We start from the raw sequence: 15,691 nt of genomic DNA, 5'->3' as shown, positions 1-15,691 counted from the left end.
TAGCTCAGTCCAGTTGAAGACAGCATCAGTGTTAGTGGAAAACAGCAGACGTGAGCTCACTCCATCACTGACAGCCAGGCACACTTGGTATTTGCCAGGTTATAACCAGATGGTTGCCCTGAAGGTTAGTGAAATCTTGTCTACAGAGGGCACCATAGAGCCATCTGAAGACATTTTTAGGAGCCCTGTGACATACATTTAGCTGGTGATAAACACAGCAGCAGAAAACCTCGCAGTATCATTGTTTTGGGCTAAATGTACTGCATATTATTTGCTAAAACCATTAGAGGTAGGTTAATGGCGCAATAAAAACCTAGTCCAATGAACTGCTCATCAAAAAAGGTAAAAAAAGGAAACACTGGATGAATCTTTTTTTGAGTATGGAAGAATTAACCACAATCAAATGAAAAGTCTTGAGGAAATCCGAGGCGTCTGACTAGTCACAGACATGCACAGAACTTAATCTTGAGATATTTTGTTTGAAAATTACAGAGAAAGACAAAAATGAGTAAAGGTCATGAAATAAACACCAAGGCTGTGTTCCAAGCAAGATGGCCAAAGAAATGTGACAATAGAAGTTTATTACTTGATATATTAGCGGCCTTTACCAGCAGATATACTTGGCATACTAGATTGGACTGGTGGAAGTGTGGGGATCTGTCATGGTACCGTCATAGCACAGTGTGTGACATGATAAAAGCAGAGTGCTTATATGAAGTGGATGTATTTGTAGCACACTACAGTTTCATCCGACTGAATAATTTCAGATAGTGGCTCCGCTGACAGGAGAAAATGGCAAAGACGTTTTGAAACTGACCATGACAAGGTTTTACTGTTCATTTGCAAGCAACAAATCATTTTCAGTTCTTCATCTACGTAGGAATAACATTGTTTCACTTCAATTCACTTTTTGTCAATGAGACATCTTCAGAATAATCCGTTGATGAGGGGGCTTAAAGAAAAGAGAGAAATGAATGGCTTCTTTGTGGGCATCCACATTCATGGCTGCTGATTGTTCCTGACACAGGCGACAATGAAACAGTCTGTGGACATGAAGCTAAGAGCAACGACAGTTCAACTGCTTCTTCTCACTCCTCTTCATTACTTCTTCGAGCCCAAAGACAAGCTGGAAAACAACAGAATGCTTGTTTACCACATTGCACCACCGCAGCACAGATGAGCAGATGACGTCATGGGAGAATCATTTTCACTCACAGAGCATTATTAGTGTTTAGACAGGCTAGGTCAAATTTTTTTTCCACAAACATATGTATATATATATATATGTATAAAAGTATAAGTATATAAAAAGTATAAAAAGCTACAGCACTGTGATAGCACCCACTTCATCTCCATGAATGCAGTGACAAAACACAGTCATGTCCTTGTGAATTTCAGTTGGACACAGGATCATAACAGAATATCAGGGGTCGTATTAAAATGATAATGTTTCACAAAATTTGATAAGAAGCACCTTAAGCAAAAACATGCTTTTACAATTAATTTGTTTCAACATACGGCATGATGTCATTTAGATTCAACCACAGGGGAATTATTCAGAACTTACTTGTTAAAAGAGATCTGGTCTTGTAGATTGAGCACCAGACTGTCAGCATTAAGATACACCTTGTTCTGAGATGTTGACACCTGAAAGAAGATACATTGTTCAATGACCACCATTTCACCATCATCATGAAATAGGAATTTACATTTCCAACATGGAGAAACAGAACTAGCACTCCAGAAAAATGTCCTTGCACTTCTAATGTAAAATAACAATGTAAATGAATATAAAATGAAGATTTTAGCTTTCAGTAAGGCCAGCCATGTAATGCTACCAACTCCACAGAAACTTGTTAAACACAACAAGCAGTCTACTGCAAATGTTTTATCAGTACGGATGAACCGAATTGAAAATTTGTGACAAAAGCCAAATCTGCGTTTAATACATGACTCTAAGTGAATACAAATGTTGCCTTTTTTTCCCAATCATTTGGGAGAATACATTCAGCCACCGAATACTCGGTGGATCCCTAGTAATCAGAATTCATTCATAAATGTAGGTATTTTCCTCTGCTTATTCCTTAAAGGGAGACGCAGTTATATTATGGAATTAATATTTTAATGTTTTTTAATGTTATATGTTATATTAATATTTTAATGTTTTTAATGCTTTCAACCAATGTGTATGAGAGACAAAGAACGATAGATAAGGTGTACTAACTGTTTTAGCAATGTTCTGGGCTGCTCTGATCCGCCTCAGCTTCAGGTATCCTGGGTTTTTCGTGACTGCTTGCCCTAACTGAAACACAGAGAAAAGCAAAATACAGTATGAAGCATTGCATTTTTTCAGTTCAGTCAAGCAGCAGTTGCAAACACACTTACCATTTTGGCAGCTTCAGCTTCTCCCTCAGCCTGGATGATCTTCTGTCTCTGGTCCTGTTTGGCCTTTTCCACATAAAACTGGGCTCGCTGTGCCTCCTGCTGGGCTGTTGAGAGAGACACATGGACGTTAAATGGGTCTTATCAGGGAAAAAAATATAAAAAAAACTCAAACATCTCAAAGACATTCATATGGAATTTCAACAGAATTTTTGCAGGTGGCATAAAAATGTGGCTTATGCATGTCAATTCTAACCATCACAACTAACATGCAATGAGAACTGCAGGTTTATCATCAGCATATATTTTGTACTGAACATCAAACATAGGATTATTCTAACAGATTTTATTTGGTTGATGTAGTTTTGACAATGTTTCAGGAGCATACATGACTTTGAATACATGATGAACAGTGGCCATCGCTGGGATAATACATGCTAGGTCTTAAAAAGACAACCCATACACTCATGCTAGAATCATGTAAATGTGATTATTACCAACTTGTACAGCAAGTTCTTTCCAAATATGCAAAAACTTACCAACTTGTTTAGCCTCAACAGCAGCAGTGTACTGACTGCTGAAGCTCAGCTCAGTGATGGCCACATCATCAAGAATGATGTTAAAGTCTTTGGCTCGCTCAAAGAGCTCTCTGCGCACTAACAGCGACACCTGATGACAACAGCAACAGTCAGCTGACACACTTTTTCGCAAGTTGATTTCCTCAGAACTTAAATCTCATCTTCCACTCAGCCGATGACTGGTTTTGTCTGCAATACCTGTGCTCTCTGGGTGATGAGCTGAGAGGCGTTGAACTTTGCAACAACTGACTTGAGGACCTCATTGACAATGGAGGGAAGGACTCGCTCGTCATAGTCTTTCCCCAGTTGCTGATACATGACTGGAAGGTTTGAGGCCATGGGCCTAGACAGAACACGCACCGCGATGTTCACCATCTGTAGATCTATAAAGAAAAAGGCCACAAGGAGAGAAGGTCATTTATCTCGCTGCAGAAAGAGGCATTTCTATTATGACAAATACCATGTGACACAAAGCTTCATAAATTCATTTTATGTTTAGGGAGCTAGCAATTTACTGCTTCTGCAGGTTGTGCAAGTCTGGGGACCTATTTTCTATTACCTTTGCTGCCAGTCAAAGAGGATATCTTTCTGGGTTTGGCTCTGATGTCATAGATTATCGGGTACTGGAACCAAGGGATCCTGAAAGACAGTTTGCAGACGGTGTTTTTAAAGTATACACACAAGTATATGTCACGTCTGACACACGATGCTTGGTTAACTGAACAACAACAGACACTTAGTTCAAGTCCAAATTTTAAAAAAGGAAAAATCGTGTTATTCAGTATACCTGAAGTGAAGCCCTTCAGCCAAAACTGTGTCCATCTGCATGCCTCCGATTCTGTTGAAAATGATGGCTCTGTGACCACCTTCCACTGGAGAACAGCAGAACATGTTAATTCAAAATGAAATAGGCATGACTAAAATTAAGCTAGATTCCTGTTTGACAGTTGAAGTTGCATGAAACGCATTGTAATCTATGTCTCAAATACAGTGGCGAAAACAAGTTTTTGGACACCATTAAATTTGAAAAGTTAGATATTATCATGAAAAGTCATGAAAAAATGTTTTTCATGTTTCAAAATGTGTGGCTGCATTATACAGACACAAACAAATACAAATTATACTTACAATGTTTTACGACAAAAACAAAACTAAATTATTGAAAGTTTCAATATGTCAGCTCTCAAAATAATTAGCATTAAACTCAATAAATAACAGTGTGTTCAAAACAAAAAAATAAATCCAATATCACACATTATTAAAATTAAGCAGTCCTGCCATTAGCAACCAGTAGAAGCCATGGGGTGTCTGAAAACTTTTTTCCACCACTGTAGAACATCAGACATACTGTAAGGTTAAGGTTGAGTCACAAAACAGAAGTTACTTCGAATACAATTTGGTGAACACATTTCACAGAAAAAAATGATGTGACAAAAACGTTACATGCTCCTATAACTGGTAACTGTGTTACCAATCCAATTTGTCGCTATTTGGTTTTGGTATAGATTTTTTTTTATGTGTGTTGACGTTCAACATAAAACATTTTGCTGATTATTTTTTTAATGTACTGTATGCTGGTGTATACTTGCAGCATTAGTTAGTAGCGAAATGACCATCAACCACGGACATTAATCTCACAGTGCATCAACTTAAGCACTGCAGTACATGTTATCCCTTACATGAAGATTTCTTTGCTGTGATCCATATTAACTGTAAAATTCTTACCTGTATAAGTAGCCTCTTTGACGCCATAGGCTAAGGCACCAGCTCCAATAAGTAGCTTCAAACCCAGTCCCGCACCTCTGCCGCCAGATGAGGACATGCGTCCAGCCAAATCCCTCAAGTGCTGGACCAAGCGCTACAATTAGAGTAAAAATGCATTTTAGAGCCAAGTGTGTTCTGCATCACATCTCAGTGTTATCTTGTTCTGCTAAGACACAATGGTGGATATCCAAGACCTGACAGATGATTTTACGTAGCCAATCCAATGTTAACCCATCATACATTTGTTTGATGAAGGAAATTTGTTTTTCAATACAAAGGCATTTATTTATTGAGGGAGACAGTTGACAGTCCATCACAAGGCACACAAGAGAAAGAGCACCACACACAGTTTTGAGTCATCAATTAATCTCTGTATGTTGTTGGACTATGTGAGAAAATAGATAAGCCAGGGGAAACACGCAAAAGCACAGACAGAACACGCAACTCCACAAAGGACTCAAGTTGGTCCCATAGCAGCCTCAAGCTGGGTTTGAACCGGTGACCTTCATGGTAGGATGCAGTTAGTAAGATGAATCACAAGGTTGTGTCAATAACAACTACTAGTTGCATTCCTTGGTCCTAAAAATACAATATTCAAAAAGGTAATAGCAAGCAGATTAAGTTTAGCACGAGAATGTTGTATTATACTATTTTTCATAATGTGTACTTGATTTGAATCGTGAGTTACTCAATTATTACTGTGTATGAGGTACAGTGTGTCAGAAACTGGGGAAGCCTGGCAACATTATAAAACACAGGACTCGAAGTGTGTAACCATGTTTGATTCATTTCAACATAAGTCAGGCTGCGCTGTGCTTCTCTGTATGAATGACTCAAGGTCCAGGACCGCAAATTTGACGTGATCATTAAAGAGCGAACGCCACGAGACACCAGATGTGACAGTGTATTTTTTTCTTCCAGGTGTCACCAAGTTAAAAACCTTGAGGCACAGTGGAGTTTGGACAGACAACCTGTTATGTAGCATGCTAACTGAGCTCACCTAGCTATTCTGACACACGCATGCCGGTTAGAGGCTATTGTTGCTAAAAACAGTAAGGCTAGACTCTAAGACGCATTTAAAAAAAGTACTTGTATTTACGCATTGAATGTACATCCAAAACTGAAAAGACTTACATTAGGTTCCTTGCCCGCCATGCTGCTGAAACGCCGAACCCAAGGTCGTCACAACCCAACTACTCGTGTGAGCCGCATGGACTTCTGGGACATGTAGTGGTCCAGGGCGTTGCCAGGAGGCGTAACGGTTTATCAAGAGTAACACATAATTCGACCGTTAAAGCAGCCCGTAAATTTAATTAAAACGATTTTTGTTGATATTTTTGACAAAGGGACATCATAAAAAATATTGTGTTTGTTATTATGTATGTCATTACAGAAGTTAAATATAATGACCATCATATTTAGGAATATTATCAGTTATTATTTTGAGATGTCTAAATGCAATTGAGGTAGTTTTTAGTTATTATGTTGGTGTTATAATACTGCGTGAGTAGGTAAGTTGACTTGCTATCTGAACCTCCATAATGACTAATGCATTTGGCTTTTTATAGGGATTAAATGTCATATAAGCCGTCTGCATTTAGTTGCAATTATATATATATATATATATATATATATATATATATATATATATATATATATGCATCCCTAAAACTTATTTTGAAGACTAATTGTGTCAAAGAAGATGTCCAGTCCTTTTACCAAGAGACATTAAAAGGATTAATTTCAGTCCCACACAAGAAAATATTACAATATTGGATGTTTTAATCCACAACTGTTGTCATATTAAAACACAAATCTATATTAAACACTTCATACAACTGCTAAGAAAAAAAAAACATCAAAATTACATGAATGCAACGAGCTGAATGAGCGGCCAAAACGTAAAATAACCAGGAATGTGCATTTACCATCATGTAATAACATGTGTCTAGTAAGATTTAGAAGTGAATCCAAGAATTCATGCACCAGCTAAAACCAAGAGTTGAAGAGTTGAGTTGATTAGAAACGTATCAATGCAGTCCATGTCATAAGGAAGAAGTGATTGCTTGGTAGAAGATGTGTCTCATCTCAGACTTATTCTAGAAAACCTTTAGAGAATTTAAGAAGAAACAGCCTGACGTAGTAAATGACATTCTCAGAGAGGCAAAACAGAGGCGATCTAACATCTATGTGAATCATGTTTATAGAATATTTGTGTAGTGTGTCTTAAGCAAAGATTAAACCCGGAGGCTGATTGGAGGCGTAGGAACTGTGGTGAGACACAGCAGAAAGACTTGTTATTGTGATGAAGACAGCACAGACGGTGACCAGATTATCTAACAATTACAAGTCCGATGTTTTGTTCCTGAGTAAGTGAAACCTTAAAGAGATTAAAGTAAGAACACTATTCATGTTGTGTAGACGTGAAGTGGCTCATAGGTTGACTTGAGATCAGCTTGTATAATATTTACATAGAGCAGTCGGAGGGATGGTGATGTTGAACCAGAGGAAACAGTTCTCTCCTATCTTCTTTGCTCTCCCCTCAAGGTCTGGAGCTTTCCATTTCTGCAGTGAAGAAGTAATCGACCAAAGTCAGTGCACCGGTAGTGGATCCCAGCAGGACGTGCTGGACTCCAGTCAGCTAGATGTGGGTTGAGCTGAAGCTCGGTGTTCTAGAGACCTTGGTGGGACTTCAGCATTGTGGACAGAAGATTCAGGGTCCAGAGTTCAGACATAGAAGAGTCGTACCCTGGAGGTGCTGACATGAAGATCATCATCGTAGAACTTTGTTTCTATGATCACATTACCACTAGGAAAAAAGGGGGTGGGGTTAGTCGAGCATAGGGTCATACAGAAAACGCATACTAAAATACGCTTCACCACTATTAGTACTCATTGCAAGGTATTATTTTGTCACTATGCTCAAAAGACATAATATAAGAGGGAAATGTTAGAGACTTACGTTAAAACATTGGCTGGCATCATCTGGGACTCTGGAGCTGCTTCTATCAGAGACTGCCATGTGTTGGTCGAATTTGGGATAACAAAACCAAACTCAAAAAACCACTCTGGACAAGTGAACACAAAAGGAAGGTCAGCAAATTGAATGACATCAATTAAACACAGTACAACATTACTTTATTTAAAAGCATTCATGGATCAATAAAACGCCACATGTCACGGATGATTAAAAGATATTCATGAATAGAAGCTCCTCTCTGTCATGGAAAGCAGCATCATGAGCATGTTGTGTTTGGGCGTTGTCCCCAGTGACAGAGTGCAAGCTCACGACCGTCATACATCACCCTCATGATTGCAGACTACGAGCTCACACTCTGGAGTCACAGGGCTTGACGGACTCTCAATTGGGCATTTTTAATTAATAATCGACTCCTGACTGGATCCAAAAATTAATGAAAAAATGGCTTAAATGTACTTCGTATTATTTCTGCAGGTAAACACCCTCACCATTTGCACGAACATTACATATAACATATACACAATCATCTGCAGACTTGTACCTTCTAAACACTGTCCTTTAAAAAAAACTTTCTGCTCCAATCTGAACTTCTCCAGCTTCTCAGAGGAGGAAAAGTTGAGTTCTCTGGAAACGGCTTTACACTTCAGGATCTTCTTAGGGACACGAGCTGGACACAGAAGGCAAGTAATGGTTAATAATGACAACGTTTGTCAGTCAAACAAGCCGACAGCAGAAATGAGAGTGTTTGCAGCATAAGCATTGAAGAATTACCCATCATGCTACACATAACAAGGGGTGGGAATCGATAAAAAAATGGTGGGATGTCTTTGCAAACATTGCATTGTTTTATGTGATAAATCTGTGTAATGTTATGGGGGATCAGTTCTTCTTCTGTAATCAATAATTTCAAATTGATAAATTCTCCGCTCTACACATAACACATACTCATATTTTTTTGCAGCTGTAATGTTTAATGAACCTCACGAGAAACCTTCGGGCTTAGATTTATACCTTCATGCTCCACTCCAGGTACCGACAGATCATCAGTTCCCTGCCACAGAACTTTCCCCGTCTCTGCATCTCGAAGATTCATCCAGTTTCTGACAGGAACGGGTTAAGTGAAAGTAACAAAACCAAAATATCCACAGTTATAAAACATCAGAAAACAGAGGTGCAGCAATACACTGACAACAGCTTAAAATAAATCGCACAGCCACGATGATTCTGATCTCAACAACCAATGAAACAAGTTTTAAAAATATACACCATCACAAAGTGAATGAAGAAATATTCCAGTAGTCTATATTCGGCACAAGCTTGGAAGTACAAGCCACAAATCCTGCAGTAAGAAGGGAAAGCCAGAATAAACAAACAGTCGTGTAGATGGTTAGAATATTGGAAGATAACGAACTTCTATGTGAAAGTGAGAATATTTGCGCTGACCTACTTCATTAGTGGATGAAAAGACAACAGAACATGGTAACTTTTCCAAAAACATTTGCATAATCAGCAACAAAATACTCACTCACACAGTACTTTAGCAACAGACCTTAATGCAAGGCTTAGTAAATATCATAATGGGGAAACATGTCTGTTCTTGGTGATCAAGGGACAGTGAAAGTTTTAACAGAGGCTTCAAATCTGAAAAGTCAAAAAACATTTTGAAATGACCTCTTGGCACAGGAATCATGGTCAAATGGCAGCACATAGCTGCACTTTGCCCGGGTCTTGACAAACACCAGTCGAAACTGGGACAAGGAACCATTTAACCCTCTCTTCTCCACCAAGCTTCTGTGCACAACAAAAAAACAACAAAAAAACAAAAACATGTTTTCAAAAATTGCACAGATTAATTATTTAAAAAATGAAAATAACAGACAGAAATTGGAGTTTCCGTATGGCACATGTAATAGTAAACATCTTAACAATCCCTGAAATAAAAAAAAAAGTCACAACCATCATGGCGGAAGTCTGGAGATGCCTGCCAGCTGGTCAGCTGCTCCTGAGATCCCAAGCTCTAATTAAAACAATGCAGGTGTCAATTGCAGACTTGACAAGGGTGTGAGACAGACAGCTCCTTGTCTGATCATTCTGTAGCTTCAACTCAGAGGGAAATCTCTAGGTTTAAGTATGACCATGAAAAGAGACACTAATATTGAGAAATAATTGCAAAGCTAGTCACAGGACCCCAAGGTAGACGGTCAAGTTATATCCACAGTCATAGTCCAACATACTTGATAAATGAATGTGTACTGAGAGTCACACATCTGAATAGGGAGAAAGTGTTTGTGTGGTATTGCCTGTGATGGCCCTTTCATCATGCTGTCACACTCAGACTCTCCTTCATGTCACACACACACACTTGACTCAGCACCATCTGTGCAGCTCTTCACCTGCACAGCCAATTGTCCCACAGGGACATTGAGATTTTCAGTCACACTGGGACAAACACTTCATGGTTCTTCGAGCATTAACCAGTGTGTTCTGAGACGATATCCTCAATATCCTGCCTGCGGTCTAATGCAAAAGCCTTTTGGGAATATGGTTTTATCTGGCCATGTCCAAAGGGAATGAGACCAGGTTAGGTTACATCTTCACCCATGAGTGGAATTGTCACATTTGTGTCTTCAACATTGGGATGCTTGCCTTCCTCTAATTCTTGATTGTTGGAATCCTTGTTTTAACATCTCCCCAACAGCGCCACTTCCACCATCCCCCACCTTTCCCTCTGGCGTTCTGCTAAAGTGTGCTGACTTGAATGGCTTAGTAATCCTCTCAAGTCTCCCTAAATCCCATATCTGCATCAAATCTACCACCTTGCACACCTTCTAGAAGACTCTCCAGCTTGCTGAAAGGCTCAGCCATTCATACAAGTAAAAAACTAGAACATCACCCCGCTGACTCCACCTGAAAAACAATGTGCCATATCGGTTTGCCCTTTGAGTGTTTGTGTGTGTGCGAGTCTGGTAAGCCACCAAGGGAGACCACTCAAGCCTGCGTCTCTTTGAATGATACAGCCACACAGAGGTTAATGAGGCCCCAGCGGAAAGCTGCTGTCGTGTTAAAGTCAAGTAATAGTCTTCGTCAGTCTACATATACTTCAGAGAAAGTCATTGGCAGCTCTGTCTCAGGAGATTATTGTGCACACTTCGGTCTTATACAAGACCCAAAACGATCTTTTTCCTACTGAACTATGAAGCATGAGAATAACCTAGGTGTTGTGGCCTTTAGAGACATGGACTACACCAAGATATTTTAATAATGCTTAAGAAGCCGAGACCAACAACACATGAAGCTGAGGGACTTTGCTTCATTATCATAGTTTTAAACAGATCTTCAGCATAAGAAACTCTCAAGAATTATAAGGGTCACTAACCAGACTCCAATTCTTTGTTTTATTGGACAATTACCCTGAAGAGTTTTGGGGGATTGTCGGCTTGGGCCAGATCCAGTGAGGAACACAAGATGACGTGGTAAGCTCAGAGTTCTGATTTAAATTCAAACATGACTTGTTGTAGTTGGTGTATTACACTCATTGATCAAGTAATCTCACAGTCTCTTCATTCATTCAACCAATGTTTAAACAATTCTTCCCTAAATTCATACATTTCAATGACATATTGCAAGGGAGGGAATGCTGGTGATGACATCACAGTATGCACTTTCCCTTTTCACTAACAGATAAAACCTCAAATCCAAAGCAATACATTTGTATTGTGTACTTCAAGATTTGCACAATTAATCGTCTTAATGATGTGACTTTGTTTAATTTATTTTCTTGCAATCAATTTAAATACCCCTAATTGTAACAAAGGCCAACTACTAATTTACAATACTAATACCAAATCAAATCATGAATGAAGATTATGGATTATGGAAAGTCAAAAGCATCTTGGTATTTGCATCTCGGAATCCATATATTTTCTTCTAATAGTTCCTGAGTTGTGAGAAACAAAAACATATTCTTGCTTCATGGACTGGGCACAGACGGCATGCACGTGACACCGGCTGACAATTTAGTTACCATTTGGTGTAATTTAGAAATACTGAGGAGAACGTAGAAGCTCACACAGAGGGATCACCTCATTCTAGAGTAGCTTTGCGACCAACACTCACTGTTACACCACAGTGTGGCAAACTAGACTCTTGAAGTATATAATGAAAGACAACTTAGTTTTGTACAGCATTTGCAAAATTGCTAGCCATCAACCTTTGACTTTAAATACTGAGGTGGAGCGCATGTCTCGTCTGTTCTTTAATGACAATCATAAATCATATAGCGCTAATACAATGACAGCAGTGTGACATTTTCGCAGAGCCAAACTGGATTTCTATACATAGTCAAAGTAACTTTGGAACTGAATTACAGGATGGTAAAACAGACTTAAGTATCTGCTCTATAAAAGCAAATGGTAGATGACAGTATTCAACAAAGGAAGCCAGATCCTCTACTATCAATACAATCACATGCAATGAAGTTGGCCTCATAAGTCCATAAGAACAGAAGGCAGTAAATCCCTTTTCCACTAAATCATGGATTTAGGAATTACCACACTACTGCCAGACCCAGGGCCTTCTAAGAAAGACACACACCGCTTGCCTCAAATACGTTCTATTTACATCAGCTCCCAGATCAGTTAAGGTGATGTCATGTTTTAACTGTCATGATTAATCTGGATCTTTGCCAAGTGTCAATAACGGCAGAAGCTATTTTAGGGCTATTATTATGAAACAGCGGCACTCACCTTTAGTTTAGTTATAAATACATCCTATAATCTCACGCAGAGTCAGACTGTATTAGCCAAACAAAAGACATCCATCAAAAATAATACTTCTAGTGACACAATATTTATTCAGTATTTGATACAGAGGAGAGAATAAAGAGCACATTTAAACATCAATGTATTCTATAACTAAACACGTTTGACTTATATTTGAATTTGTGATGAGGGTACATTTTGACAGCTAATTCTAAGTGGTAAAAAGGAAGGTTTTTTTTATGTGTATGAAAACATATTATGGTAAAGGTAATTGGAGGTCTTACTTTTAAAATGCACTTGTATGGTTATCAGAAATAAACTACTTGAATGATCAGAGTAGGGAAAGAATCTCAAAGCGAGGATCTTATGAAAACTTGGTGACTTGTCAGAATTCTCTGCATATGTAACAGCATGCTGTCAACAGGGAGATGGTCCCAATGTGACATAAAGATTGAAGTGTGCTCTAGATGGTTCTCAAATCTTGTGCTATCTTGTTCAGCACTGGCTGATCAACCTTCACAGCCGGCTGTAGTACCAAATACACTGGCACAAAAACCGATAACCACGGGGTTCGGTTTATCACATATTAGCCGCCTGCACATGAAACTAGGAACAGCACAATCTACTTAATGACTGGATTAATGACAAAGATGACAGTGCTGATTATTGCTGTCCTTGTGAAATGGATTGCTGCTGTCCAAGGTGCTGAACCACTGGAGCAGCTCAAGTGCGTATCACACACATACATATATAAATATATATACACCACTTCATACATACTTACAAATACCGTACCGTATACGATGTGACTGTATGATATGCCTGAACACAAACGCTGCACATGTGCAATTCTGCCAGTGTAATTGACTCCCTCGACTGTCTTACATGTGACCTATAAACAAAATGAATGTTATCAGGAACGTAGTTTGGTTCAAACACCACAGTAGTAAGTCAACATATAGAACATTTAACTGGAACACACATACTGTATGTGCAATCGAAAGTCATACGGAAGCTTGGAATGTGACAATGAAGTAATTCCAAAATAGAATCTCACGACGTAAATGCATCAATAATTAAATTTGATTCAACATCAATTTTGTTAAGACAACTCAGATGATTTTAGTAGAGAGAAATATTTCACACTTATTTTCAGCTTTGTGGGATCAAGATTAGACAAACAAATTGATGCAGATTGTCTCATCTTAGTACAGTCCTCACGATAGCTTCTTGACCAACTCACACAAACCACAATCCTAGCTAATCCCATGATGATTAACATCTGTTTAAAATATAGATGGGCAACATATTCGTATTTAAGATACCTTCAAGATACTTTGGGGTCAGAAGAAATCAGTCTTCCTCCTACCTGACACATTTGCAACAGAACAGCATTACATTGTAATGAGATTAAAAAAAAAGGCAAACTAAATAACTTAGAAGGTAAAATGAGATTAATATTTTATCATTACACGGGTGTATAAATAACTTGTCAGTTCAGTATTTGAACGGAGATGGGCAATACTGGTGTGACATTGTCTTCTCTGACAATCTAATCAGATGACAACCCAAGAGGTTTTCCATCATCTCCATGTTAAAAGCAGCTGGTGAGACAAAGACAGCTGGTGTTGGGAAGCTTATCCATCTTGACTAAATGGACTCAGATATGGTTTATACACATCATACCACATACTTGAGTAAAGTGGCACCACCATAACTATCGCTGACAGACATGTACCACATAGTTGTACCATAAGTTATATTTAACAGGAGATTTAACATTAAAATTGTGACAAGGAAAACACCGCATAGTGAATCCTGTCAAACATTGTGCATTAAAGCCCATATTAAAAGGGGTAAGACATTGAACGAGACAGCTCTGATGAACTGATGATAGAAAGTAAAATACTTCATAAGCACTTGGCAGTTTTCTAAACCTGACTGTTTTCATATAAAACAGACATGCTGCAAATGGGACTATCAACAATGTGCACTTTTCAATAATATTATCACAGAACTGATCTAATAGACAAACCAATACATTGTAAGTAAAAGCCTACATTCGATTATTAGACAACATTTTCCCAACTTAAGGAACACAAGAAAATGCATTGAATGAACTTCCCACGTTAACTAAAAAAACCATTCATTAACTTTGTACTACTTCGTCAACGCATTCTACATTCATGCATGCATCTGCATGACTTTGCTCTTTCGTGGTTTACGTTTATATCTTGCTAGAGGAGCGACACTGAGACGCGAGCTGAGAGAAAAAGTTGTTCCAGGTCATTCATTAGACAGTTCGCATATTAGCCTCATTGTCGATCATCGCATTTTCAGACACCGCACCGTTCAAACTTTGTGTGGAAGCAAGTGTCTCCAAAGCCAGCTTTACCTTCACAAGTGTCTCACACTTAGCTTCAGTAGCTAACTCAACAAACGTACCGTCAGTGACAAGACAGCGGCTTGTTACAGTGAATTAACCCACACTCGTGCGCTGTAATGATCCTCCGGCTGAGCGTGATTCACTCGCAGACCAGCAACAAAACAACAGCAGCGGGAAAGGATACAGTTTGAAGCCCTTCAAAATCTCCTTGGCCCTGTCTTCGTCTGAAGACATGTCAAACGGTCTGTAGTCGCTCCTTGAAGTGAAATGGTATAGGTTAAAAAGAACTCTGTGGCTGTTAGCGTGACTTATTAGCCACAGCTACTGGGCTAGTTTCTGCAAGCGAGACAGGCGCTCGTCACTCTGGATCGTGGGAGCAGCGGTGGGCTAACCTGATCCGATAATGCCATCAAGCTAAATATACCCTGCTAACAGACGGACAGCCAGCAGAGCCAATCGGTGACGCAGGATAAATGACTCCGGCCAATCATCCTATGGGATTTGAAATCTGGGCGGAAGACGATGTGTTGAGACGCGTCACCGAGGCAACGCCACAGACAGGAGAGGGAGCTGCATCTGCCACCGTCAAATAATCAAATAGTTATAGCAAGGCTGCCAATGTTAGAGCATCAAAATAATAATTAGTCCATGGAGGCAGGTTGTACCATCAATTACATGGTGGTACAGAAGCATTGCAGGCCACTACGAGGACAGAAGAACAGAACAACTCCGCTCACCAGAATACTGAAGCACTGTAACCTTGTGTCCAACAACTGAATACAATGTACCATATTCCATTTGCTGTAGCTATGGGTTCATTCTCCTGTCCTACTTGGAAAGT

At 39.1% G+C, this 15,691-nt stretch overlaps 2 protein-coding genes across 2 annotated transcripts; both read right to left on the bottom strand.

Annotated features, from left to right (window-relative positions):
- Nucleotides 1-571: 571 nt before the first annotated feature.
- phb2b (prohibitin 2b) lies at nucleotides 572-5,947 on the bottom strand. Its single transcript, XM_053881869.1, has 10 exons — nucleotides 5,859-5,947; nucleotides 4,686-4,818; nucleotides 3,748-3,832; nucleotides 3,520-3,599; nucleotides 3,159-3,343; nucleotides 2,922-3,051; nucleotides 2,386-2,489; nucleotides 2,225-2,302; nucleotides 1,568-1,647; nucleotides 572-1,126 (listed from the first exon to the last, which is right to left on the bottom strand). The coding sequence occupies exons 1-10, from the start codon at nucleotides 5,877-5,879 to the stop codon at nucleotides 1,102-1,104; spliced, it is 921 nt and encodes a 306-aa protein (XP_053737844.1). The 5' UTR covers nucleotides 5,880-5,947; the 3' UTR covers nucleotides 572-1,101.
- A 567-nt stretch (nucleotides 5,948-6,514) lies between these two features.
- On the bottom strand, nucleotides 6,515-15,312 carry pde6d (phosphodiesterase 6D, cGMP-specific, rod, delta). The gene is made up of 5 exons (XM_053854440.1): nucleotides 15,035-15,312; nucleotides 8,716-8,804; nucleotides 8,246-8,371; nucleotides 7,687-7,792; nucleotides 6,515-7,533 (listed from the first exon to the last, which is right to left on the bottom strand). The coding sequence occupies exons 1-5, from the start codon at nucleotides 15,082-15,084 to the stop codon at nucleotides 7,452-7,454; spliced, it is 453 nt and encodes a 150-aa protein (XP_053710415.1). The 5' UTR covers nucleotides 15,085-15,312; the 3' UTR covers nucleotides 6,515-7,451.
- Nucleotides 15,313-15,691: the final 379 nt, after the last annotated feature.

The sequence above is a fragment of the Synchiropus splendidus genome, chromosome 1 (assembly GCF_027744825.2).
Source record: "Synchiropus splendidus isolate RoL2022-P1 chromosome 1, RoL_Sspl_1.0, whole genome shotgun sequence".
Taxonomy (NCBI): Eukaryota; Metazoa; Chordata; class Actinopteri; order Syngnathiformes; family Callionymidae; genus Synchiropus; species Synchiropus splendidus.
The sequence above is the reverse complement of the archived record's forward strand: the minus strand, read 5'-3'. Positions and strand labels throughout refer to the sequence as shown.

Excerpts from the sequence above, each read along its gene's own strand:
- phb2b (XM_053881869.1), bottom strand. The coding sequence starts at position 5,879 with ATGGCGGGCAAGGAACCTAAT. Across the intron at positions 3,052-3,158 it reads TCATCACCCAGAGAGCACAG|GTGTCGCTGTTAGTGCGCAG; the intron begins GTATTGCAGACA and ends TGTTGTCATCAG. Across the intron at positions 1,127-1,567 it reads GACCAGATCTCTTTTAACAA|CTTGTCTTTGGGCTCGAAGA; the intron begins GTAAGTTCTGAA and ends GTTGTTTTCCAG.
- pde6d (XM_053854440.1), bottom strand. The coding sequence starts at position 15,084 with ATGTCTTCAGACGAAGACAGGGCCAAGGAGATTTTGAAGGGCTTCAAA. Across the intron at positions 8,805-15,034 it reads ATTTTGAAGGGCTTCAAACT|AAACTGGATGAATCTTCGAG; the intron begins GTATCCTTTCCC and ends CGTTCCTGTCAG. Across the intron at positions 8,372-8,715 it reads ACCTGGAGTGGAGCATGAAG|CTCGTGTCCCTAAGAAGATC; the intron begins GTATAAATCTAA and ends TTCTGTGTCCAG.